The 27,915-nt window shown below is 41.5% G+C and overlaps 1 protein-coding gene across 1 annotated transcript in view; it reads left to right on the plus strand.

Annotated features, from left to right (window-relative positions):
* Window positions 1-27,915, plus strand: part of LOC120926936 (uncharacterized threonine-rich GPI-anchored glycoprotein PJ4664.02-like) — a 73,077-nt gene that overhangs the window by 20,592 nt on the left and 24,570 nt on the right. The window contains exons 5-8 of the mRNA XM_040337262.1: window positions 4,756-4,894; window positions 11,276-11,385; window positions 12,999-13,112; window positions 25,632-25,766. Coding sequence (XP_040193196.1) covers window positions 4,756-4,894; window positions 11,276-11,385; window positions 12,999-13,112; window positions 25,632-25,766 — 498 coding nt within the window. The remainder of the gene's footprint in view (window positions 1-4,755; window positions 4,895-11,275; window positions 11,386-12,998; window positions 13,113-25,631; window positions 25,767-27,915) is intronic.

Below are 27,915 nucleotides of genomic sequence, written 5' to 3' on the forward strand. Positions count from 1 at the left end.
AGAGACATCTAATAGAGTCTTCAGGGAGAAGACCACAGCCCTGGACCTGTAAAGCACCCCACACGCTAATTCGCAGATGCCACCACCTGTCAAAGTGAGCACCACAGATGGGATCCAGTGACAAATCAGCTTACAAGCAGTCTCTGTTCTTTTACTGGAATCCGGGTACTTTCCCTCTGGAAGCGAAACATCAATAAGTATCATTCTGGAAAATTGCCACTGCTATAGAGCACTGAGGCTCAGCAGAGGAAGGCAGTTCAAGTAGAAATGTATATATTAAGGAAGAAAAAGCTTTCTCAGCAGAGAGAGAATGGTCTAACAGCTATGGACACTAGCAAAAAACGGAGGCAATTCCAGGAGTGGGGGCAGTGTTAAGCTTTGCTTTTTGCCTGTGTCACCACAGGATCCACCTGTCAACCCCCTATACTTACCTGAGCCTGATTTCGATCCAGCAATGTGCAAAAGAGCAGTCTTTGTCAATAGATGCAGACAGGGTGGCTCAGGAGTGAGCCCCCAAGAGTGCCACTGTAAAAAAAGTGGAGAGTAGTCAGGAGTCTGGAGTGTTGGGGAAACCCAGAAGAGGTGGATCAGGGCAGGTAAGTATGAAATGTTTGTTATTGTATTTAAAAAAAATAAAGCATTACAATCACTTGAGAAAATAAAGCCAGCAAGCAATAAGCAGTATCATAAAAACAACAGGCATACAATTTTCTTGCTTTCAGTAGTTGTTAAGGACGCTGATGGGTGCCACCAGCCCCATTCACTTACATGGCTGATCATGTAAAGCAAAGAGCTGGGGATGAAATAAAAAAGCAGCACAAGTGCCCCCCCCCCACCCCAATCCATACTAGGCCCTTCAGGTCTGGAATTATTTTAAGGTGGACCCCACACAAAAGAAAAACCCCCAAAAATGGTCAATGATGTAATCAGGAGACCCAACTGTAAGGGCTTACCTTGAGTGGAGTCCATTTTGCAGGTTTGTATGCTCACCCTTACAAATACACACAGCCCACAGTAATAAGGTAAGACACTACCTGGGCTGTGAGTCTGTGCACGGGGGCTTGATAGGGATTTGCCAAGGATAGTTGAAGTATAGCCGTGGTCCAGGATTCCAGAGAGAGTCAGGTAACTACTGACGGAAAGTTCAGGGTTGCAGACAGGAACCAAAGACAAATCCGGGGCACAAGCCGTGGGTCAAGTGCTGGAGAAGGCAGGGAAAATCCGAAAGTACAGGCCAGGGTAGGGTTGCCAACTCATCCCTTTAAAACAGAACACATATGAATTACACAGGTTCTGAGGCTAATTTAATGCAAATAAGGCACCAAATGAGTTTAATTACCTCCTTAATCAGCCACAGAACCTGTGTAATTAATATGTGTTCTGTTTTAAAGGGATGAGTTGGCAACCCTAGGCCGGGGTCAAAGGGCAGGAGACAGCAGCATTCCAGGGTACATAAGCCAAAAGGGTCAGAAGCCGGGGTCGGTCTAGTAGGCTGAAGACAACCACAGGATCCGTTGGCACAGACAGGACCATCAGAGAACAATGAACTGACAAATCCCTCAGAGTGAGGCAGTGCTTTATACCCTGGTTGATTGGGTAACCTGCCTCAGCTGGACCAGGATAGGCAGGTGCAGATTGCAGGGAGATCCAAAGACAGGCAATCAGCACATAGTTCAGAACCAGGCTTTGATGGACAGCAAGCAGAATATCAACTTGAGAAGTGGCTCAGAGGCAAAGTCCTGGAGCAGCAATGGAGAAGTCCTGGGTTCAATCCCACCCAGAGCCACTTGGGGCGTGACCACGCCTCGCTGTCTGTTTGGCACGGTAGCGATCGTGACACCAACCCACTGTCATTTGACAGGAGAGAAAAGACGGAACAAGTTGTGTCAGGGCGGACAACTTTTTTTTAGTTTGGCAAGCTGGTGGGCATCATAATTGACAAAGATCTACTTCACTACTCATGTGCATCGTGAAACTTTTTTTAATCCTAAACTTGTCAAAAACTGTTTGTGTTCTTATTTACACAGTGCATTTTGTTTTTACCCCTATGTACCCCTTACTAGTGATGGGTAGTGATGGATGAACATCCGACGGGACGGTTCACGAATGCTAACCACAAACTTTCGCAAATGTCTGCGAACCGCAAGTTTGCGGCGGGCCCCATTGACTTTAATGGCAGGCGAATATTAAAAACCTGCAGGTCATATTTGCAGCCACAAAATACTTACTAGCTGTGCACAACTAGTCCCACAATATGGACACTGACCTACCAAAACAATTAAGAGAAAAACCGGATACATAAGTAAGTGCCGGCCATTACAAGCCCCAAAAATTAGCCGACAGGCGGTTCACCTGACAGCAAATAACTTTGTATTCTGTGGCTGGAGGTACATTAAGCTATTCACCGGATACAGAAGTGAGTGTCGGCCATTACAGGCCCCAAAAATTAGCCCACAGGAGTTCACCTGACAGCAAACAACCTTGTATTCTGTGGCTAGTGGTACATTAGGCATTGTAACAGCACTGGTGAACGGAGTGAACCACAACTGCAGTTAGCAAGGAATTCAATGCAGGTCAATATCCCAATACACCACTACATGCAGGTGATTATCAGTAAGGGACTCCAGGCGTCACTCCTAGCAATAGGAGTTTGGAGGTTCTCCACATCATATCAACCTTAGCATGTAGAGATGTATTTAGGCCACTAGGGGAGATGCTATGAAATAGAATCAACCCCTAGCATAGAAAAGTTAGAGCGAACATGTGCAACAATTAGGACAAGGCCTATACGTATCTTATACTTCTGTCAAGCACGTAGTAAGTTGTATTTGTAGTAACAAGCATTAATTGCATACGAGAGATAGTGTAGCTCAGGTACTTTGAGGATACACGTATAATACACAAGTTGTACTGGCAACTAATAGAAATGTATGAGAGGCAATATAGCTCAGGTACTTTGAGAGTACATATAGTATTTGTAGTAACAAGTATTAATTGCATATGAGAGGCAATATAGCTCAGGTACTTTGAGAGTACATATAATATTTGTAGTACCAAGTATTAATTGCGTATGAGAGGCAATATAGCTCAGGTACTTTGCGAGTACATATAGTATTAGTCCACGGCCACAGGCGTTCGCCTGACAGCAAACAACGTTGTATTTCATGGCTGGTGGTACAATAGGCATTCACCGGATACAGAAGTAAGTGCCGCCTATTACATGCCCCAAAAATTAGAATATAAGAATACGAAAGCTCTATTTGTGGAGGGAAAAAAACATAAAGATTTAGTTTGGGTACAGTGTTGCATGACCACGCAATTGTCATTCAAAGTGCAACAGCGCTGAAAACTAAAAATTGGTCTGGGCAGGAAGGGGGTGAAAATGCCCTGTATGGAAGGGGTTAAAGATATTTTGCATTTTTATTGGTTTCACTGTAAGCATTACTAAAATTCATACTCCGTGCCATCCCTGAATACAGTTTAGGCAGCTTATTCTTTACCTGAGTTTCTTTAGGCAGTCTCTCTGCAATGATTTTCTTCTAATGGGCATGTAGTTTGGCCCCTCGCTGTCCCACGTATTGATTGCTGGGCTAGGGCCTGCAACAATACAGGGCTATCCAGGAACCACCTTCTGGGTACCGCAAGCACTGCAAAGCACACATAGATCCGTATAATCCACTGGACTCCGCCCAATATATGGGGTTCTGCCAAAAGAGGGGGATTAACGGTTCACTTTCTATAAGAAGGGCTTAAACTAAGAGGATAGGTTAACCATTTCCCTTTAGGCAGCAGCATAAAAGAAAACCTTTACGGTGTTTAAAATATAGTATTTTTCACTGTTTTCGAGAGAGTGTGCCTGTCTTCCTCCAGGGACAGGGGTATGATTTCCAGATTATAGAACTACCTTAATTCTCACTCCATCCCTGAAAAGTCCCACCCTATGCTTCAATGGGAGGCCGAACTGAATGTTACCCTCCCCTTGACACCTGGCTTACCATGTCGGCGAATCTTCGGAAAAGCAATAGAGCAATCTCCTTCAGAGAAACCCCAATGAAATTGTTCGCCAGATGGTACCTTACCCCGTCTAAGATTCACACCTTTTACCCTACACTCTCCCCGTATTGCTTCAGGGGCTGCCAGACAGAGGGCACACTACTTCACCTATTCTGGAGCTGCCCACGCTTGTCGCCCCTGTGGCTGGAGGCAGCCAATAGGTTTGAAAAATCTTCCAAACATAGATTCCATCTCACACCTCAAATTTGCCTCCTTTATGACAACATCCCTGATGTGCCTCTTCCATGTTCTAGACTCTTCCATTCACTCTGTAGCTCTATTCAGTGGATGATTGCATTTAACTGGAGATCTGATGTTATATTATGGCCTCAGGTACTAGATAGGATGGATCTCCTGATGCTCTCGGAGAGAATCTACCATATACTTAATGATAGCCGTCACATCTTTGAAACAAAATGGGCATACTGGTCACTCTCTGATTGATTGTACTATTCCCTCTATAGATATTACCATGTTCTATATTGCTCCGGTTGGTTAGTCTAAGCCTCAACTTGGAACCGATGTGATTACCCATCATTGACCATTCTATGTATCTTCTTTTGTGTACATCTGTGATGTTCTTTTTCCTCTACTTACATGTGCTAACGTTGCTTGTATGCAAATTATTTTTCTACAATAAAAAACTTTTGTAAACAAAAAAAATAAAATATAGTATTTTATTTTTCATTTGTGTCCTTCTAGCCCCTGTCTGGAGTGGATTTCATTCAAGCTTTGAAACCTAATATTTCCCAACCTCAAATTATTACTCTGGGTCCTGTCATTGGAGAATACCCCCAATCTCCACGTAACACAGTCTGGAAGTACTTTTTGGATATGGAAGGTAAGAAGCGATAGTACTGAACTGTTGCAAGTAGAACTGTGAAGAGTCTAAACATACAGAAGAATTACACCAAGCATACAGGACAAGAAAAGTGCTACTGTGCAGAATCCATACATACAGAATAAGATAGATCTTTACATCCGTATTAAACCCAACAACAAAAATGTTGTATATTGCAGCTTTACATTTCTGTGTCACAACAGATAACAGATGACTGTACCAGGTTGCTGCTGGAACTATGTGGTCACTGTGACCAATCACAGCAGATCACATGGCATTTGTATACAATGGATGGATTCCTTTCATGCCATTCATTGTGTACAATTGTTTTGCTAGCTGTGATTGGTCAAAGTGATCACATGGTACAGACAGGGCCAATCACAGCCCATCTGTACAATATGATAAGCTGTGGCCAAGCACAGCAAATCAAAACAATGCACACTATGGCCCAGATTCACGTAGAAGATACGCCGTCGTATCTCTGAGTCTGAGGCGTCGTATCTTGGCGCCTGATTCAAAGAATCCGATACGCCAGAATTTTTCTAAGATCTTAACTGCATATTTACGCTGGCCGCTAGGGGCGTGTAGGCTGATTTACGCCTAGAATATGTAAATCAGCTAGATACGCCAATTCACGAACGTACGCCCGGCCGTCGCATTACAGATACGCCGTTTACATTAGGCTTTTTCCGGCGTACAGTTATCCCTGCTATATGAGGCGCAGCCAATGTTAAGTATGGACGTCAGGCCAGCGTCGAATTTTCCGTCGATTATGGCGTTTGCGTAAGTCGTTCGTGAAAAGGGCTGTGCGTCATTTACGTTCACGTCGAAAGCATTGGCTTTTTGAGGGTTAATTTGGAGCATGCGCTCTGAGATACTTTCACGGACGGCGCATGCGCCGTTCGTAAAAGCGTCATTTATGTGGGGTCACAATACATTAACATAAGACACGCCCACATGTTCCATATTTGAATTAGGCGGGCTTACGCCGGCCTATTTATGCTACGCCGCCGCAACTTTGCTTTGAGAATACTGCACTTGCCTGTCAAAGTTGCGGAGGCGTAGCGTTTTTGCCAGGGGCATGTTTGGGGCAGCTCCAGGTATTCCCTTCTCTGAAGTGGAAAGAAAATGATAAGTGGTTTTCAACATTTTTTACAAATACATTTCTGAAAAGTGTGGTGTGCATTTGTATTCAGTCCCCTTTACTCTGATACACCTAACTAAAATCTAGTGGAATTAATTTCCTTCAGAAGTCACCTAACTAATAAATAGAGTACATCTGTGTGTAATTTAATCTCAGTATAAATACAACTGTTCTGTAAAGCCCTCAGAGGTTTGCTAGAGAACCTTTGTGAATAAACAGCATCATGAAGGTCAGGTCAGAGATAAAGTTGTGGAGAAGTTTAAAGCAGGGTTAGGTTATAAAAAAAAATATCCCAAGCTTTGAACATCTCACAGAGCACTGTTCAATCCATCATCCAAAAATGGAAAGAATATGGCACAACTGCAAACCTACCAAGACATGGCCGTCCACCTAAACTGACAGGCCGGACAAGGAGAGCATTAATTAGAGAAGCAGCCAAGAGGCCCATGATAACTACGGAGGAATTGTAGAGATCCACAGCTCAGGTGGGAGAATCTGTCCACAGGACAACTATTAGTTGTACCGTCACTTACCTGATGGTGGTAAGCCCAATATAGCAGAAGGAGGCCTCCCTTATGGCTCCCACTTGCGGCCCCTGGTAAAGTAACAGAAGGCACAGGAGCGGGGAGTGTCTGGCAGGATCAACAAAGATAGGGGTAGTCCAGACACCTAGGAACTCCTCAGGAACTGGGAAACAGAAGCTAAAGCAGCAGACAGATTTGGCAGGCAGGAGCTGGAACACTGGATCGGGACCAGGAACAGACAGGCACAGCTCAGCAGACTGGAACAGACTGGACTGGAACCGGGAACAGACAGGAACCGTGCAGCAGAAGTAGACGGGATGGTCAGACAGGCTGGGTCGGTTATCAGGCGGTCGGCAAAGGTACAGAGGTGCAGGCAGAAGAATAGTCAGAACAGGCCAAGGGTCATGGCTGGAATAGTCACAGGTAAGCCGGGGTCTTTCACAGGTAAAATCACAGATCAGGTTTCAGGTACACAAACACTATAGAGCAGACAGCGGGGACTGTAGTTGACAGGCAGGCCTAAATAGCCCGCCCGGGGCCAACAGAGGTGCGTGCACACGCATGCACGGTTGCACCTGCGATCGGGAACAAGAGTCTGAGGTGCCTGTTTCTGGCAGGATCTTCATGACATTGCCCCCCCCCCACCCAAGGGGCAGCCTCCGGATGCCCATCCGGGCAAACTTTTCAGGATGGGACCTTTTAAAGGACTGTACCAGACTCTTAGCGTGGATGTTCGCCCCGGGCTCCCAAGAATTTTCTTAGGGTCCATACCCCTTCCAGTTAATCAGAAACTGGTTTTGGTTCTTCTCCTCCTGTAATCCAGGATAGCCTCTACTTCAAATTCCTCTTCCCCGTCTAAAATGACAGGGTCAGGAATAACAGGACTTCGACTTGTTAAAGGATTGGAAATAGAAGGTTTCAACAGTGACACATGGAATACTGGGAGTTCGGGAGTTCCAGTTCGTAAGCCACTTCATTGATCTTCCTTCTTACCGGGAATGGTCCCAAGAACTTGGGGCCCAGCTTCTTCGAGGGACATGCCATTCTTAAGTTCACTGTGGAAAGCCACACCAGGTCGCCGGGTACCAGTGTTAATTTGCCTCGTCTTTTCCTGTCAAACGTTATCTTGTTGTGCTCCTGAGTCCTGGTCATGGTTTCCTGCAAAAGTTGTTATTGGAAGAGAAGAAGTTTATTTTTTCTTGAACTGCTGGTATCGTACATTCGGGAAGGGAGTTGGGCAGAAACGGAGGGTGAAAGCCAAAGTTGGCGAAGAATGGGGACTGTTTGGTGGCGGAGTGAATCGAATAATATTAGGCAAATTCAACCAACGAAAGTAGGGACATATAGTCATTTTGAGCAAAAGAAGAGAAACAGCGCAGATACTGCTCGAGAGTTTGATTAGTCCTTTCAGTTTGCCCATTGGTCTAGGGGTGATAAGCAGAGGAAAATTACAGTTCAATATCTAGAGCCTTACAGAGGGACCTCCAGAATTGGAAGGTAAACTGTACCCCCCCAATCTGAGACGATGTTGGCTGGTACCCCGTGGAGTCTGATTTCTTTAATTAAATACCTGTGCGTTTCAGGGGCTGAGGGAGTGCCTTTCATTGGAAAAAAGTGTGCCATCTTTGACAGACGATCAACTACCACAAAGATACAGTAGTGGTATGATCTTCTGCCGGGGGTAGTTCAACAATAAAGTCTATGGATAACATCCTCCATGGTCTGTCTGGAACAGGCAAATGTTTTAGTAGCCCCCAGGCCTTGGTTCTGTGACTCTTATTCCTGGTGCAAGTTGTGCAGGACTCCACAAATCTTTTACAGTCCTCACGTATCTGGGGCCACCAATAGGTACGTTGTACCAGGTCGGTGGTTTTGGTTATGCCGGAATGTCCGGCTAGTGCATGGTCATGACAAAGTTCTAAGACAGAAACTCGTAGGCCTTTGAGTATGTAGATCTTGTCCCCGTGCCAAAGTAAGCCATCTCTAGCCTGTAATTCTGGTTCAGAAACAGACATTTGTTCTGTGGAAGCTTGTTTGATTTTGGAAACATCCAAAACAGAACATCCAAAACAGAGCGTCAGGTTTAACATTTTTGGAGCCTAGCAATCTCGGAGGCATCCACCTCAAGTACGAATGGTAGAGCAGAATCTGGATGTTTCAAAACAGAGGCTGAGGTGAAGAATTTCTTGAGGGTCTCGAAGGCCTTTTGGGTTCCCTGTTTGGTTACCAAAGTTACACGTTCTCTGCCACAGGATCATGTAATCACACACACACACACACTTTGCAAAGTTCCAAAGAAATGACACAGCACACGTGCCAGGATCTTTCAGCCAAACCAGCCGCACAGTGAGTTAAATTGACCAGGATGCGTCCTCCAATTGAATCCTCAATTGTTCGGCTTCTTCCTGCAGAGAAGACAGCACAGGACCATCCCTGGGTCAGTAAGCCCCAGAAACTCCTGGGCCTTCTCTCAGTAGCAGAGCCTCGGGCAAGCAGGCCCCGGGACCAAAAGGCTGCTAACACATCCCTGAGGCCAGGAGGGCCATCAGGTCATGATCGGAAGACCCCGCCAGAACGACGTCTGTCCCTTAAGTACCCCTCCACAGAATGCACAGCGGCTGGGCTGCTTCTGGGCAAGAGGAACCCAATACACCCAGCCCATTGCATTTCCAACCTTGACTCCTGGTGACAGCGACACCCACAGTCAGGTGGAAGATGTGCAACGCAGCTGAACTGAAACCCATAATTTGGCATAAAATTCTGAGCTAAAGCACAGATAACTAAATTTACAAATAGCGCCTAACCAACAGGAGTTACACAGCTTTTCTTTGGTTGTCAATGTTTCTTTTCATGTGTTCTCTCCTGCCCATTTATTTAGCTAGTTATATCCCATTGTGTGCTGACGTGAAGTAGGGCCAGGAAAACAGAAAATTGTTATCAGATACTTATCGTAATTTTTCTTCCCTGGCATATCCTCACATCAGCACAGGACTCCCTCCCTAGTGGCCTGTCACAGGCTAGGAAGAGATGGTCCTGTGGGTTCAAAAGTATGCGTTAACCAGTTGTGTACTGATGTGAGGATAGGCCAGAAAAGGAAAATTATGGTAAGCATCTGATAACATTTTTTTTTTTTTTTTCTTTTTTTTTTTTTTAAAGTGTATTTTGTGCGTGTACTCGAGAGAGGAGCCGGACTGCAGGAGTTGGGAGTAGGCAGGCCTCCCCCAGAGGCAATCTGCCACCTTTCTCCATGGCCCGGGTGGCAATGGCAGGTGTGTGAGGGGGTCCTCCCACACAGCCCGCCCTACCTGCTCCGCTTTGAAGCCCAATGGGGCAGAGGGACTCCCTATAAGGGAGTGAGAGGATTAGCCCGCTCAACCAGCCCCGTTAGTCCTTCGCCTCTCTTTTTAGAGACCGCGTGGTCAAAGTGCGTGATGTTAACCCAATTTCGAGTGCGTGTAAGTGTGGTGGTTTTTGTGGGAGGGGGGTGGGCGTACTAAGCGCAGGCTTACCTCGCATAGCACACCCACCGGGAGCCGGACTGAGACCACCAAACTCAATTCACATGTAGCCGAGACCGGGATCCGAACCCCTAGCTGCAGAGGTGAATGGCTTGTCAGCGCAGTGCCAATCGCGTTGAGCCACCGCAGCACCACTGATAACATTTTTCTGTTATACTTACTAAGTTCTTATTAACCACTTAAGCCCCATACCATTTGGCTGACCAAAGACCAGGCCACTTTTGCGATTTTGCCCTGCGTCGCTTTAACTGATAATTGCGCCGTGTCTCCGAAACAAAATTGACATCCTTTTTCCCCACAAATAGAGTTTATTTTTTTGCGCTATAAACAAAAATAGAGCGAAAATTTTGAAAAAAAATAAATATTTTTTTGCTATAATATATATCCCCAAAAATATCTATATAAAAAAAAAATTTCCTCAGTTTAGGCCGATACGTATTCTTCGAAATATTTTTGGTAAAAAATCGCAATAAGCGTTTATTGATTGATTTGCGCAAAAGTTATAGCGTATACAAAATAGGGGATAGTTTTATGACATTTTTATTAATATTTTTTTGCTAGTAATGGCGGTGATAAGCGATTTTTATCATGACTGCGACTTTATGTTAGACACATCAGACACTTTTGACACCATTTTGGGACCATTGTAATTTTTACAGCGATCAGTGCTAAAAAAAATGCAGATTACTGTAAAAATAACACTGGCAGTGAAGGGGTTAACCTGCAGGGGGCGCTGAAGGGGTTAAGTGTGACCTAGGGAGTGCTTCTAACTGTTAGGGGGCGTGACTTGCTTTGACACATGACTGATCGCTGTTCCCGATGACAGGGAACAGACGATCAGTGACACTAGAAAGAATGAGGAGATGTTGTGTTTACACTGACATCTTCCTGTTCTTCAGCTCCATGACACGATCGTGGGACACCAGCGTACATCGAGTCCATGGTTCCCGCGGGCACAGAGCTTGCGGCAGGGTCACAAGCCTGCCATCGGCGGTGCACGAGCGACCACACAGTGGCAATTTAAAGGGGACGTGTATATACGCCTATTTGCGCAGCCGTGACATTCTGCCGACGTATAAAGTCGTGCGGCGGTCGACAAGCAGTTAAAAAGGTTGGGGGTGCTTTTAAAAAAAAAAAAATAAAATATTTCCTTGCTTTACCATTTACAATAGTCGCATTATCTGTTTCATTTTAGGTGAAATCAAATTAGTGTATAACAATATAGTAACAACCTGGGCTCGGTACTATGATAACGCTACAAGACCGACTCAAAATAGCATCACATACGGCAATTCCATATTCTCGGTAAGACACTTTTGTTTACATATTCAGATAGGTTGATAAATGCATTTCAGTTTATTTATTGGAAGTTTCACATTTTTAATCAGGGGTGAGAAGAATCTAGTGTATGTTTTTGTAACGGTCAGGGGTTAACACCGTTTACGATATTCCATTCCACCAACCCAAGACAGCTTATGTGACACTCCAACAATCCAGCAGACACGATCCATTAGAATTCCCCAGAAGGATGAGACACACAGCTCTGTCTCTGGTTCAAAAGAATGACACTTTAATGGTAACTTAGCTTTCTCTTATACAGTTACAAAGCATGCTGCAGTAAAAAAAAGGGACAATGACACACTCCACCCCCAACATCACACAATGGGTGCTTCAATACACATTCAGATGAACTAATTACTAATCATTACCCAGACGGTCGGTATACACTATGGATCAGGCCAATCTGGAACATTTGCCATGCATATTCAAGATGGTAAACATTTTTCATTGGTTGGATGCATAGGACAAATGCATATGAACTGACCCCAAGGCAAACTGAACACACAATAGTAACTATTTTGCCTGCCAAAATATTTGTACCGGTAATTCTTTTCAACCAATCTTGAGCTGCTAGACAGAATAGCCCTTTGCTACATTCCCATAGGCCTCGTACAGACGAGCGGATCTGTCCGATGAAAACGGTCCGCAGACCGTTTTCATCGGACATGTCTGCTGGGATCTTTTGGTCTGATGGCTGTACACACCATCAGACCAAATTTCCCGCGGACAGATGACGCGGTGCGTCGAATCACTTCAACGTCATGCGCGGGTTCTCGGGCCAGCGGACATGTCCGATGAGTCATACTGACCATCGGACATGTCCGGCGGACATGGTTCCAGCGGACATGTTTCTTAGCATTGTCCGGTCAGCCCTACACACGACTGAACATGTCTGCTGAAACTGGTCCGACGGACCAGTTTCAGCGGACATGTTCGGTCGCGTGTACGAGGCCATAGACTTTTCTGCAGACTACTCTGCAATTTAGCAATACAGCCTGGTCTAGGACCCACCCCGGCCTGTGATTGGACAATGATTGAGCAGCTGCAAAATTATAAGATCATCACTCTGCTCTCTCTTCCTTATTTTATAAAGATAAAGTAGCTGACAAGAGTACAGCAGGAGAAAAAGTTATTTTACACACACTCCTGCTGTGACAAATTATGTTGTATAGTATAGTGATAGGACTGAAACGGGAAATTAATTGCTTTTTTTTTCTTGCAACTTTTTTTTTCTAATAAGAATTAAATGAATAAAAAAAACTTCAAATTTAGATAAAATTAGCGTCACAAACTGATATGAGAGTCATGTGATTTGCTGTAAATTCTCGTGTGATATCCTCCACTTCTACAGTCAATTGTACAATAATTGCACTGCAAATCCAGAAAACATTATAACTGTATTATTATTGCTGATGGTTAGAAAATCCATTTGATTCATATTATGTAGATTTCATCTCACTTTTATAAAAGTCATCCACACGTTTCTCAATAAAATTAACATCGTGTTACATAATTCTGTGTACCTTATATCATGTTTGGGGAAATTAAACTGATGCAATTTGAATTTCTTTTTTCAGTATCCAAATACACTTAGCTTGGGAGTGGTGACCCTAAAGCCATTTGGCCTCCTGGGACCATATTATAATCTAAATGCACATGAAATGGCCTATGTACTCAAAGGTTGTGGAAAGGTACGTAAATACAGTGGGTAACAAAAGCTTGACTAGTATTCTTGGTAGCCAAATCTGATTATTTTATATGGCCAGTAACATACAGGGGTTGATTTAATAAAAATGGAGAGTGAAAAATCTGGTGCAGCTCTCCATAGACACCAATCAGCTTCCCTTTTTTTTTTTGTAAATTCTTAATTGAACAAAGCTGAAGTTAGTAGCTGATTGGCTATCATGCAAAGCTGCACCAGATTTTGCACACTCCAGTTTTAGTAAATCAACCCACAGTAGGTTACACCTGTATGATTATTTATTTTTTATAATTCTTTATTTTATTTTATCAATGAATAAATACTGGTTACAACATTCCACTAAATATAAAAGAACTACCGTATTTATCGGCGTATAGCCCGCACAGGCGTATAACCACGCACCCTAACTTTAAAGCAGGGGTTCACCCGGACATACAACTTTTTACCCTCATGCCCCGTACACACCATCACTTTATGTGATGAAAAAAAACGACATTTTCTGTGAAGTAAAAAATGACGTTTTTGAAACTTCAATTTTCAAAGACGAAGTTGCCTACACACCATCGTTTTTCTCACAATGTTCTAGCAAAGCGAGGTTACGTTCACCACGTTTTTCCATTGAAGCTTGCTTCATAAGTAGCTTCTGGGCATGCGCGGGTAAAAAAACTTCGTTTTAAAAGACGTTTTTTGCTACACACGGTCAATTTCTGTGAAGTAAAAGTTGACGTTTTGAAAAACGACACATAAAATTGAAGCATGCTTCAATTTTTTTTGGTCGTTTTTTAGAAGACATAAAACCACGTTTTCCCCCACACACGGTCAATTAAAGTGACGTTTTTAAAAACGTAATTTTTTTTCATCACATAAAGTGATGGTGTGTACGGGGCATTAGATTCCTGCTCATTTTGTCTAGGGAAATCGGCAATTTTTTTTTTTTTAAATCGAAGCTGTACTTACCTTTTTAGAGAGCGATCTTCTCCGCCGCTTCCGGGTATGGGCTGCGGGACTGGGCGTTCCTATTTTGATTGACAGTCTTCCGACAGGCTTCCGACGGTCGCATCCATCGCGTCACGATTTTCCGAAAGTAGCCGAACGTCGGTGCGCAGGCGCAGTATAGTGCCGCACCGACATTCGGCTTCTTTCGGCTACTCGTGACGCGATGGATGCGACCGTCGGAAGCCTGTCGGAAGACTGTCAATCAAAATAGGAACGCCCACTCCCGAAGACCCATACCCGGAAGCGGCGGAGAAGATCGCTCTCTAAAACGGTAAGTACAGCTTTGATTTTAAAAATACTAGCCGATTCCCCTAGACAAAATGAGCCTCAATCTAAGGTTAAAAGTTATTTTTAGGGTGAACTCCCTCTTTAAGAGGGAAGTTTCAGGAAAAAAACTTTCCAAAGTCCCCTGCGTATAACACGCAGGCACAGTTTACCCTCTATTTTCAGGGTAACAAAGTGAGTGTTATACGCCAATAAATACAGTGTGTATATATATATATATATATATATATATATATATATATATATATCATATGTTGAACTGAACCTGAATATCCCCCTCTCCTCCTATTCCGAAACCACCCTATCCCGTATCCTTCTTTCTATAGGCTATACACCTCTACATATCTACCTGTCTTTTTAAACGCTTTCCAACTATCCCACTTATCTGTTGACTCTACGATTTCCTCGTCTAGGCACTGTCTCAGACATTCCATATTATATGTTTCCTGTACTGTACTTAACCACTCTCGGATTGAGGGGGCTTCCTCTTTTTGCCATTTTCTAGGAATGAGTCTTTTTGCAACATTTAACATATGTGGTATTACTGTACCTTTGTATTGTTTTATTGACCCTTCCACCCCATGTAACAAAATTATCCACGTGTCCTCGGGTATATCTTTTTTAGTGATTTATTTTATTAATGGCAAGATCCCTCTCCAATACTTTTAGATTTTTGGGAAGTCCCACTTCCACCACAGGTGGGCCATCGTTCCCACCGCCTTGCATCCTCGCCAACACGCAGCCAACACGCAGCAGATTTTCCCAGTTGGTACTTGCTGATTTTATCGGGCGTTGCTTATCACCTTATTAAACATTTATAATTCATTTTGGCCGTTCTAGTATCTACTGCCGAGCTATGAGTTAGATCCAGGATTTTACTAATAGTGACTTTGTCTATATTGTGACCCCAATTCCCTTTCTCATTTAGTTATATACTAGCTGAATACCCGGCGTTGCCCGGTCTTTCTATCTTAACCTTTTGGGGAGGAAAATCATAGTAATATAAATATACCCATCTTTTATATAAGGGTGTAGGTAAGGGTTAATTTAACTGTCATATATTTTTATTTGGCATATAAGTAATATGTGTACCAGGTATTATTGAAATATCTCCAGGCGTACAGAAGTTATGTGGGAACATACATTTCCCATTGATTTGCATGGGACTTTAAACAAAAACCCCGACCCTCACAAATGGGGGTAGTTAAGGGATAAATTAACTATCCTATAGTTTAAGTGGACATATAAGTAACATGTGACCAAGTGTTCGAAATATGTACAGCCGTTTGGAAGTTATGAAGTAACATGTATTTACCATAGAGTTGAATGGGACTTTAAAGAAAAACCCAGACCATGGCAAATGGGGGTGGGTAAGGGTTAAACCACCTATCCTATGTTTGTTGCTGACATATAAGTAACATGTGTGCCAAGTTTCATGTTAATATCTTTAGCCGTTTGGACGTGATGCTGGAACATACATACACACACACGTTGAGTTTTATATATATAGATGGTGGGATCTCCAGCTCATCCACGGCCAGCAATATTTTATAAATTCGGGATATATAGCCTCTTTTGTTTTCTGCAATACAGAGCCGTTCAAATCTCAGATTTGACCAAGTTTATTTTAAAATGAGCCAAGTCGCCATATTGCTTTAAAGTATTTAAAAGGTTAGGCATTGTAACATCGGTTTTGTGATGTAGAACAACACATCATCCGCAAAAGCTGCCAACTTTTGTTCTTCCCCGCCTACCCTGATGCCACTCAGGGGAGGGCTGGCAGCCTTAGGCCTGGGGGGCAAGTCCAGTCAAGTGGCCCATTGTTAGATTTTAAATTCATTAATATTTTTATGAATAAATGTATCTGAGTCATTTTTGGTTTAGACATGGTAGCTTTGAGGGCAAACAAGGTCAGTTACATCTGTTGTAGGCCATATCTATTCTTAAAGTCCTATGTCAAGGATAGGGGAGGAGATGATACTTAAATATACATGAGTGGGCGTTAAAGCTCATCGCGACCTTGTTTGGAAATGAGCCAATTGTGCTTAGTTAGCTGTTAAACCTGTATAAATGTACACGTGGTAAGCATAGCAAGTTAGGAAAACCTCAGGGTCATCTGACCCACGGAGGGATCTCCAGGGTCACCCCTGGACGGGAGGAATCTCGAGGGTCATCCCGGCCCTACGGAAGCCTCAGGGTGGGGATGGGACCTCACCCAGGAGAAAGATGATAAGGGGCTCTTTCCAGCAGAGAAGATGTAACATCTATTTCCTCCTTCTGTAACTTTGTGATGCCTACCTGCCATGATGTTTGACTAAGCTGTAACAACGTAAGCATTAATCTGTTTGCTGTCATATCGTTGGAAGAATAAAACATCGTATAATGAAGGAATTTATGTCTGAATATTTTGGAAGCAACGCCTTGAGAGGAAGAGGCTTTTGACACATTGCATGATACGTGTTAGAGGCATATGTCCATTATGTCCTCTCTGTTCTATCTCTGTCACCTCTTCCCCTTGCCCCCCACCATCTAACAATGGCGATCGCCAGCCAGACTGGTCATTTTTTTTCCTAAAGCCTTGACAAGGGGGAACTGAAGAAATGAAGTCAAAGATGTTCTTTCAAGTCTTGAAGAAAAATACGACCAAAGAACCTAGAAACGAAAAGGCGTTTGTGTTCCATCAGACAACAAGAAGGCTCTAAAACACAGGGTGAGTTTTTACGCTGTTTTGTTTTCTCACCTGTCAGAATGCTTGTAGCTTACGAGCAGAAGAAAAAAAAAAAACGTACAAGGCTTACACAGGGCTACTGAGCCACAGCTTTTGGACAGAATGTTCAAGATATCATGCAAAATCCATTGAGGACTTTCAGGTTATGGAGAAAAATCGTAGACGTTTACGTACGTGAAGAAAGCTGCCAAATAGAAGCTTCACGTTATTTTTTTAAGGCCACCATTGTAGTCACACAGGCAGATGTACACTTTGGGTGAGCTATAATGAAGGTCGGATTTTGATGTTTGAACGGTCCAAGAATACACTATACATTATACATTCCTTTCGCATACACAAAAAGGAGAAAGACATTATTTTTACGCACGCATCTTTACATTTGTTTACTTAAGGCTACTTTACAGCTTAAATAAACATTTACACTAACACGTGAGCCAAAAGGAACCAGGCGAGCCAGAGATGAACATCGTACAAGAACTGATAGAAAATTAATTTCTCAAAGAAAATAAGGACATTACTCTTCCAAGATAAAGCAACGTATGAAGATACAGCAACATGAAAATGCAACAAGAAAAATCACCAAAGACAGTCAATGTAACAAACGAAAGAAACTAAAGAAGACAAAGTTAAAGGACATTGTTAATTGCTTGTTTTTTTAAGTGCACAGGAAAATCATTCTAAACAAGGGGTAAATATGTTTTTTATATAAGTGGTTTAACATGGGATGGTTAAAAATCTCAAATTTCAGAAGTATATCTCAGTAATATTCGGGAATTGATATATATATATATATGCAATGCAGGCATGTAAACAGTAGTGGGGTAATTAATTAATTAATACCAGAGTGTAAGAAGTTCTTTAATAAGGAAATTAAGTTTAATGCTGCATATATATGTTCGGGAATATTTTAGCCTAAACAACAGAAATGTGTTATTACATGTCATTTAAAGCACAAACAGGGGCAGAAGTTTAAGGAAAAACTATTGATTAAGATTATGTAAGAACTGTATAAAATTCAGTTAAATGGTAAACAACAAGGTATTTAGTATTTAACAAAAATCCTACAGATTTGGTTGCAGAAAATAATAAGTTAAGGATTGAGTAATTTTACAAAAGTTTCCAAACTTGGGTTTGGTTATTTAATTAAAAGTAGTAAATTGTTCTAAATTACTAAAGTTTACCCAGGAAAAATATAAAAATATGAAAGTTTTGTTCAATCCAAAATTAGCAAATATTGAAGAAAAAACTATTGTTAAAAGTTTTTGAGAAATTGAGTATTTCTGATAAACAGTTGGTTGGAGTAATTTTCTCGGACGCAGGTCGGTTCATGCGCAGGGGCCAATCTGGGTTTCATGAGATTGTTCCACTAATTTTTTGTCATTATTATAATCAAAAGTCATATTATAACGTTATGTACATGATTTTTAGCAGATGTACAAACCAAATATGCTTTAAAATTTTGAAAAAAGGTTAAAAATTGTAAAAACGATAAAATTAGATTGGTTAGACAAATTGTATAGTGAATGGTAGCTAAGACTGACAGTGACAGATCTTTCTCTGAGAGTGTGTCATTAACAGAGAAATGGAGGTCGAGTTACTAAGCAGATGGTCAGTCATGACAAGAGTTTTTTTCCCCTATGCATCTAAACACGTTAGTGTTTAAACTTTTTTCAGAAATCTGAAATAAAGGTGCATGGTTGGAAAAAATATTTAATAAGGTATTACTAAGTACTAACTAAAGTAATTGTTTTAATAAAAAAAAACACGTGGATTCTGCACCATTTGTTTTGATAAAACTAAAGTTGTTATTTTTAAACATGAGGGTGTCAACACAAGGCCTTGATTAAGCTTTAGTCTAGAGTGACAACTGGATGTTAAAAAGTAAGGTCAATTGAAGCTAAAGTTATGCAGTGAAATAAGCCACAGTGATGCAAATTAATCATTCAAAAGTTACTTTATCAATTTTTCAGTGGATATTTATTGGGAAGAATCCATTTATATCTATATACAGTATATTTATGTATATTTATATTGGCACAGATGAAACTTTCTGAATATCTGTCTACACTGAAAAATGATCTTAAGACTTGTTTGTTTAGCAGTCAGAGTGACAGGGCATGTGGTTAAATTAACCATACTGTGTAAGTTGGTTCAGAAAAAATACTTAAACATGATTTAAGTTTCTTTCTGAAATAAGATATTTAGGAAAACCCAACTTAAATGTTCTTTTGCAAAATTAAAGCAATTATAAGTAAAGTAAAGTATAGTAAAGAAAAGTACAATAATATGATAACAATATTACTTTTACAAAATATAATTAGTCACAGAATAAAAAGGGGGACGATGAAAATTTTGTCTCAGTACAGACAAATAATGAAGATAAAATTCATTGTAAAAATAATTGATTCCAACAATAATGGATAGAGTTATTTTTAAATGAAAATATTTATTTTTGCATATCCAGGTACCTGACAGATGGACTGACAAATTGATTAATTGATTTTTTGTTTGAGCTAATGAAAGAAATTTTGAACTACTCATTATTAGAGCATTTTTGTCATCAAACTTCTTGAATATTGTTTTATTATGTTTATAGAGTAATTCAAAAGGCAAAGAGTGATCTGATACTATAAAGTATTGAGAGATTTGCAATCTGTGTAGATTGAGTATATTAGATTTTTTCACCGGCTGAAGGAGTATAATAGTATGTTTTTTCCTTTTTAGTTAATTTTTGATAAAATTAATTGAGGTAATTCTAGGAAAAAATAATATATTTTTAATGAAAGCTAAGTTATGAACTTTGTCACATTTCATTGAGAATTGTTTTCAAACCACGGAATCAGATAATGATTTTTTTCATTTTTATAGGACAGGTGATGAAGGACATATATGCAATTTTAGTATTTGATAAAGTTATTGTTTCTTATCATCTTTAGTACCCAGATATTATAGAACGCTACAATAGTATTTTAAAGTCTAAATAGGGTAAGATGATTCAAGAAAAGGTAAATACTAAGTGACTTATTTACCTGTTATATTTTTGGTTTAAAACCTTTTCTAAAGTAAGGGTTGGTTACATTTTTTTTTGAGTTATGACAGGATGAAGAATGTCTGTTCTTCTATGTTTTTTTAAAATTAGCATATATAGTTATTTGCAATCTGTTGAATAGGACAAAGTACAAGTATAGGAATTTCAGAAGTTTGTTCACAAAATATGGCTAGGCCTTTGCTAAATTTGAACAGAAATTATGTTTTGAATAAGATTTCTACTTTTTATGAGTATGTTTCATAATTTATTCCAGTAGCTAAAGTTATGGTTAATAATAATGGATCTGAAGGTACCAGGGATGTCAATAGGAATGCCAACTGAAATATCAGATTTCAATTGGGAAGGTTATTTTATTTTTTGGATACTTCCATGACCATGAAGCAAGCACAACTAAAATTCTATTTTATTATTACTTCTAGTTTTTCAAAATCATGTTATCAAGGATCATCATTTTTGGATGAACTTCAATGATTTATTCATATGGATTTACATCAAAAGTGACATATTGATCGATTGATCATTATTTTAAGGGGAGTTGGAATGTAATAATTCTAATATAGGAATTTTTTGAAATATGGAAAAATAGTTGTTATATTTTGGTTTCTAAATCTTTTATAAGAATACATATTGATACACATAAAATTATTATTTCACATAGAATAATTAATTTTTTATTCATTTTTATAGAACACATAACTTGGGAAAGTTGGATGGATAGTTTGTTATTACAAAAATGTATAACAAAGTATACATTTGAAGTATTAATATAGTTAAAAAACATACAGGTTTGTGTGGAAGAAAAGGATTTTAAAGTATGTAAACAGAATTATTGTTGAATTAAATAATATGGAACATTTAAAAATAAATAAAAGAAAGAGTTGCTTGCTGGTCATGGATAGATAAATAAATTATATGGATAGATAAATAAAATGAATAGATTAAAAAGATAAAAAATAAATAGAAAAAAGATAGAATATATAAAAATATGACAATCAAATAATGGGAAAGTTATGTTTTTATGTATCCACAAACAAATAGATTATTTATTATGTTTATAATTGTTCAGTGTCAAGGATAATGTATAAAAAACTTATACTGAAGAAATTTGGTTATTGAAATTTCAAAAGAAATGAAAACAATTGTATTTATTAATTATTAATTAATATTATAGAGTAATATAATTTGATACATCAAATATATTTATTTCTTCTTTATGATAAAATAGTTATGGTTGAAGTTATAAGAAGTAAAATTTATGAAGGTAAAGGAAGAAACATTTTAATATTACATCATTTAGATGGAGAATACATTAAAAATTAATTAATAATATAAACAATTATAATTTCTTAAAGGAATGAAATGGTTAAATATTTCACAGGAATATCGCAGAATTTTGGAAAAAGTTTATGTACAATATCTGAAATGTTAAATTGTATTGTTTGTATTGGAAAAAAGTGAATCAGAAACCTTTATTTTTTAAGATGAATGCACTTATTTTATTTGTTAATTACAGTGCATTAAGGGGGAATTGTTAGATTTTAAATTCATTAATATTTTTATGAATAAATGTATCTGAGTCATTTTTGGTTTAGACATGGTAGCTTTGAGGGCAAACAAGGTCAGTTACATCTGTTGTAGGCCATATCTATTCTTAAAGTCCTATGTCAAGGATAGGGGAGGAGATGATACTTAAATATACATGAGTGGGCGTTAAAGCTCATCGCGACCTTGTTTGGAAATGAGCCAATTGTGCTTAGTTAGCTGTTAAACCTGTATAAATGTACACGTGGTAAGCATAGCAAGTTAGGAAAACCTCAGGGTCATCTGACCCACGGAGGGATCTCCAGGGTCACCCCTGGACGGGAGGAATCTCGAGGGTCATCCCGGCCCTACGGAAGCCTCAGGGTGGGGATGGGACCTCACCCAGGAGAAAGATGATAAGGGGCTCTTTCCAGCAGAGAAGATGTAACATCTATTTCCTCCTTCTGTAACTTTGTGATGCCTACCTGCCATGATGTTTGACTAAGCTGTAACAACGTAAGCATTAATCTGTTTGCTGTCATATCGTTGGAAGAATAAAACATCGTATAATGAAGGAATTTATGTCTGAATATTTTGGAAGCAACGCCTTGAGAGGAAGAGGCTTTTGACACATTGCATGATACGTGTTAGAGGCATATGTCCATTATGTCCTCTCTGTTCTATCTCTGTCACCTCTTCCCCCTGCCCCCCGGCATTTAACACCCATAGAGCGTGGAAAAGTGATGGATAGAGGAAAACAGTCTAAGATTTTTCATGATCACAAGAGTCCGCACAGAGGCCCCCCTTACATCAGAGTCCGCACAGAGGCCCCCCTTACATCAGAGTCCGCACAGAGGCCCCCCTTACATCAGAGTCTGCACAGAGGCCCCCTTTACATCAGAGTCGGCACAGAGGCCCCCCTTACATCAGAGTCCACACAGAGGCCCCCCTTACATCAGAGTCCGCACAGAGGCCCCCCTTACATCAGAGTCCGCACAGAGGCCCCCCTTACATCAGAGTCCGCACAGAGGCCCCCCTTACATCAGAGTCCGCACAGAGGCCCCCCTTACATCAGAGTCCACACAGAGGCCCCCCTTACATCAGAGTCCACAGAGAGGCCCCCCTTACATCAGAGTATACACAGACCCCATATACATCAGAGTCCGCACAGACCCCATATACATCAGATCTGAAGTAAGGGGTGTTCTGGGAAACTTGATTTAAGGGTGCATGCTGTGGACTTTTGTGTAAAGAGGGTCTCTGCTCACCAAAGCCTGCCCTCCCTCCCCTTTAACAAAATCCACAGAGCACCCATTTTTATACACTGGGAGGCAGGAGAGACTAGAGAGGGTGAGCTTACCAGGATGGAGGCTGAGGCGCAGGCAGGCTGTCTGGTGCTTTTTTGGGTTCAAACTTCCCGTCCAGTGCCCACACACGTCCGGGGAGTGTGGGCAGGGGAGACTCAGAAGGAGGAGGAGCAGATGAGCTCCATCTCTCCTTGTGTCTGTGTAGAGAGAGAAGGGGATGTCAGAGCTGGTGTGCTCTGAGGCTGAGCTATGAGTGAGACGAGACATAGCTCAGCTCTGCAGCCATCTACCTCGGAGCTGACACAGGCACGGCTGCAAAGTGGGAGGTGAGCAGTGGCCGTGACCTGTGTTAACAAAGCTCCAGCAGGCATATTCCTGCTCTGCAAAAACAGCATTTGGTAGTGGCGCCCGGTGGCTGTGTCACCAGCCCAGGGGGAGATTAGCCCTATCTATACCAGAGAACAAAATGCTCTATATTGCAGCTTATCAGTCTTTATATGCAGTGGCTGCGTTAGACCTATTGATCCTGCCAGAAATTCAGTGACTTGTCACTTCCTGTGCACTAATCAGGAAGCAAAACAATGCTATTTTAGTTCTGTAAAATACGAATAACCCCCACCCCCATTTACTGTTATAAAGATGGAGAGGAAGACTTGATTGAAGTCCAGCTGGGTGACAATCATTTCTACCTCCATGGGAGGTAGAAAGTGTAACCACTCTAGGACAGGTAGTGTGCTCTTTTACACCACTACTGATCTAAATTATGATGTAAAAAGGCAGGAGGTTTGTGTTATGGACCTGTCCCTGTTGTGCTACATCTGTCCAAAAAAGGTTGGGGCATGGTTCTTTTCACTTACAATTTTTTTCTAGATAGAGTAGGTTAGTGACCTTCGTTGACTCAGCAGATCTTACTTGGGCCATGGTGAACTGGTAATGGATATAAAGGATCCATTCTTCAGTTCACTGGTGCAGGGAAGAAATGTATAAAATAGGTTTCATAGAAATACCCCAATTGAGGCACCATCTTGAGGAACACATCTGATGTGAACGTGCTTTTTTATACGATTCTGATGTTTTCATTAGAAGCCTCCATTTTTTTAGGACTGAGGAGGAGTGGTATTGGTGGAGCTTGGTAAACACTCATTGTTTTCTTTACATCATAAAACCTGATCAAAGTGATGGTGCTCATTTCAGATTACAGAAGTGATTAGAAAGTGAATTTTACACTACTAGCTTCTTATGTCCACTATGTTTCTGTTATGCACAGTAATATTTATTATATATGTGGGTGGGGAGCAGCGTGGTCCAGTGGCAATAACACACACTCAGTCCATTTGCAAATAATATAACTTGTATTGAAGTCAATAGAAAACAGTTCACAACAAGCCTGGTTGAAAGGTATTCAACCTGGAACCCTCAAGGGTGACAGCAGTGTGTAGCAAAGCAGGTCTCAGCCGAGCTGACTGCGTTTGTCTGGAGAGGTGGGATTTGGCCTGGCCCATCCGAGCCCAAGTGGGAAGATTTCCAAGAAGAGTGGTGAATCCCTTAGGCCGCATACACACGATCAGTCCATCCGATGAGAACGGTCCGAAGATGAAGCTGACTGATGGTCTAATGTGCCTACACACCATCAGTTAAAAAAACGATCGAGCCCAACACGGTGACGTAAAACACAACGACATGCAGAGAAAAATTAAGTTCAATGCTTCCAAGCATGCGTCGACTTGATTCTGAGCATGCGTGGGTTTTTAACCGATGCTTTTGCATACTAACCATCGGTTTTGACCTATCGGTTAGGCGTCCATCGGTTCAATTTTAAAGCAAGTTCTAAAATTTTTGACCAAAGGATAACTGACTGATGGGGCCCACACACGATTGGTTTGGACCGATGAAAAGGTCCATCAGTCCGTTTTCATCAGTTTGGACCGACCGTGTGTACGCAGCCTAAGCTTTTAAAAAAACAAACAAAAATTCACAGCTCACTTATTAGCCAGCCTGCAACAAACCGAATTGTCCTGTCTAACAATTAACTTTAAAGACAGGGGTTTAGTTTGCACACATTTGCATATACGTGCGTAAGGGGCAGCAGCCATGTCACGGCACCCCAGTACATTGCAGTACTAACTCTATCATTTTGAAGTCTCTAAATTTGTATCACATATAATAATGGATAGATTTAGGGCAGGTATGCCTGGAGAGATGGTTGCCATTTGTTTGTATAGTTGGATCCCTAACCATTCCATACTCATCTGTACCCAGTAGTTTGGAGGGGTGTCCAAACCCATTTGACAAAACCAGAAGGAAACCAATGCCTTGTGACGTAGAATGTACTTTTCTCTGATCTCCTACTTTTTGTTTATCTATCACTGTATAGCTTTAGGGTTACAATTATAAGTTTAGTTGTCTTTTACCCACAAATTGTAACTAGAGAGTGTTTATGACAATAAAACATGCATAAGCTCTTTTGCTCCTTGGGCCATGGGACAACTTTTTACCTACCGAGATTCATAGTTCTATTTTGCTTTTAGGAAGTGTCCTATACTATATACCTCTCTGTAATTATGGATCATATACAAATGTTAACTCTTTTCTTTAACTTAACATATGTATTGTTTTCACCAGGTAGCTATCTCTGGCACAGAATGTGATGTTGGTGAAGGGGATGTGATCTATTTCCCTATCGGGCTCCCTCATTATTTAAAAAATACCTGTGATGGAGACTTCATATTGATTAGAGCTTTCAGCATACCTGGAGAGGTAAACATAATGTACACCTTGCATAGAGTATGTGTTCATAAACAGTATACAGTATATTTATAAAGTCGTGTATGTGACATTCATTGGACGTCCACTGCAGGTGAATCTATTATTGTCATTAAAACACTCACACCAGGAAGATACACCTGATTTATAAATATATCCCTAAGTTTGTAAAAAGCAAACTATTACAACTCTGAAATAGTGTTGGTGAGCAGTTCAGACTGACCATAAGTTGACTGACCATAAATTTGACCCAAACATTGCCTGTTCGCCCATTTGATCACGCGAATATTAGGGGCGCTTGGTGGGATGTTCTGGAGTCGAGTGCCCCATAATGCACTGCATGCTGCATAGTGCATTCTAGGGCCCTAATTGGATGAAGCAATGCACCTGGCCGTCATGATGACTTTGCCCAATCATGGCTCAGTGCTCCTAGTCCCACCCCACACTATAAAGGGTTCCTTCCCACAGGAAGCTTTTGCAGTGTGTTGTTGGAGTGGAGATAGATGGAGCAGGGTTCAATTAGCTACTAGCTAGTAGGGATGAGCCGACCACCCCCCCCCCCCCCCCCCGGTTCGCACCAGAACCTGCAAAATTTAGAACCCCGCTAAAGTCTATAGAACTCGAACGTTTGGAATCAAAAGTTTGAATTTTAAAGTCTAAAACGCAAGTTATTGTCCTAAAAAGGGTTTGGTGACCCGGGACCTGCCCCAGGGTACATGTATCAATGCAATATTTTTTTTTTTTTAAATGGCCGTTTTTTCGGGAGCAGTGATTTTAATGATGCTTAAAGTAAAAAAATGTAAGTGAAATATTCCTTTAAATATTGTGCCTGGGGGTGTATACAGCATGCCTGTAAAGGGTCTTGTATGGATATTAAGGGGATCCTGGAACCAAATAAAAAAACTCTGAACAGCAGTATACAGGCGGTGCAAACAAGACAGGGACTGCAGGTTTGTTCTTAAAGGGGTTGTAAATGTAAAAACATTTTTCTCTAAATAGCTTCTTTTACCTTAGTGCAGTCCTCCTTCACTTACCTCATCCTTCGATGTTGCTTTTAAATGTCCTTATTTCTTCTGAGAAATTGTCACTTCTTGTTCAGGGGCCAGATTCACGTAGGAGGGCGTATCTTTGTGCGGACGTAGCGTATCCTATTTACGCTACGCTGCCGCAACTTAGACAGGCAAGTGCAGTATTCACAAAGCACTTGCTCCGTAAGTTGCGGCGGCGTAGCGTAAATGGGCCGGCGTAAGCACCGATGATCTGGCACACAAAGTTTGGGGAATACAACAGGTGTCCCCCGGAATTATCCAGGCATCGGAAACGGGACTTCAGGAGGCCAAATGTGCGCTCCACCACTGCACGGGTACGTATGTGTGCATCATTGTATCTTCTCTCTCCTCTGGTTTCTGGATTCCGGAATGGAGTCATGAGATGGGGCCCAAGTGCATATGCCGCGTCACCTGGAAGGGAAAAGACAGGAGGATGTTAGTCGTGCATGTGCCCCTCGTGATGTCTGCATCATGGGATCGGACAGTCATGCCTGACTCCCATGTCACTCACCAACCAGCCAGCTGTTCCCGTACACGTTCTGTTCAAATTCTGTTGGGATGTCGCTTTGACGGTATATGTAGCTGTCGTGGCTGGACCCTGGGTGTTTGGCACGGACGTGCCATATGAGGCATTGGGCATCGGCTATCACCTGTACATTGATGGAATGCCACTGCTTCCGATTGCGGAATATGTGCTCTGTGTCACGGGGGGGCCGTGGTGCCACATGGGTGCAATCAATGGCCCCCACGGTGTGTGGGAATCCTGCAATTTCGTATAAATCCCGCATTGCCTTCTGCCGCAGATGCTCATGGGTGGGTTTGATGATGTGGTGGGACATGCGTCTGAGGATTGCGGGGACAACCTGGTGCACGCATCTGCTCATGGTGGATTGTGACATCCCAGCCACTACTCCACTTGTACGCTGAAAAGATCCACTGGCAAGGAAATGCAGTGTTGCCAGTACCTTGACCAGTGGCTGCACTGCATGTGAGCATTGTGTCTTGCTGGTGATGTCATCATGCAGGGCTGTGGCTAATTCCAGGATGGCATCAGGGCTGAATCTGAAGATGCAATACACCTCCGATTCCCCCAT

This window comes from Rana temporaria, chromosome 1 (assembly GCF_905171775.1).
Source record: "Rana temporaria chromosome 1, aRanTem1.1, whole genome shotgun sequence".
NCBI classification, from domain to species: domain Eukaryota; kingdom Metazoa; phylum Chordata; class Amphibia; order Anura; family Ranidae; genus Rana; species Rana temporaria.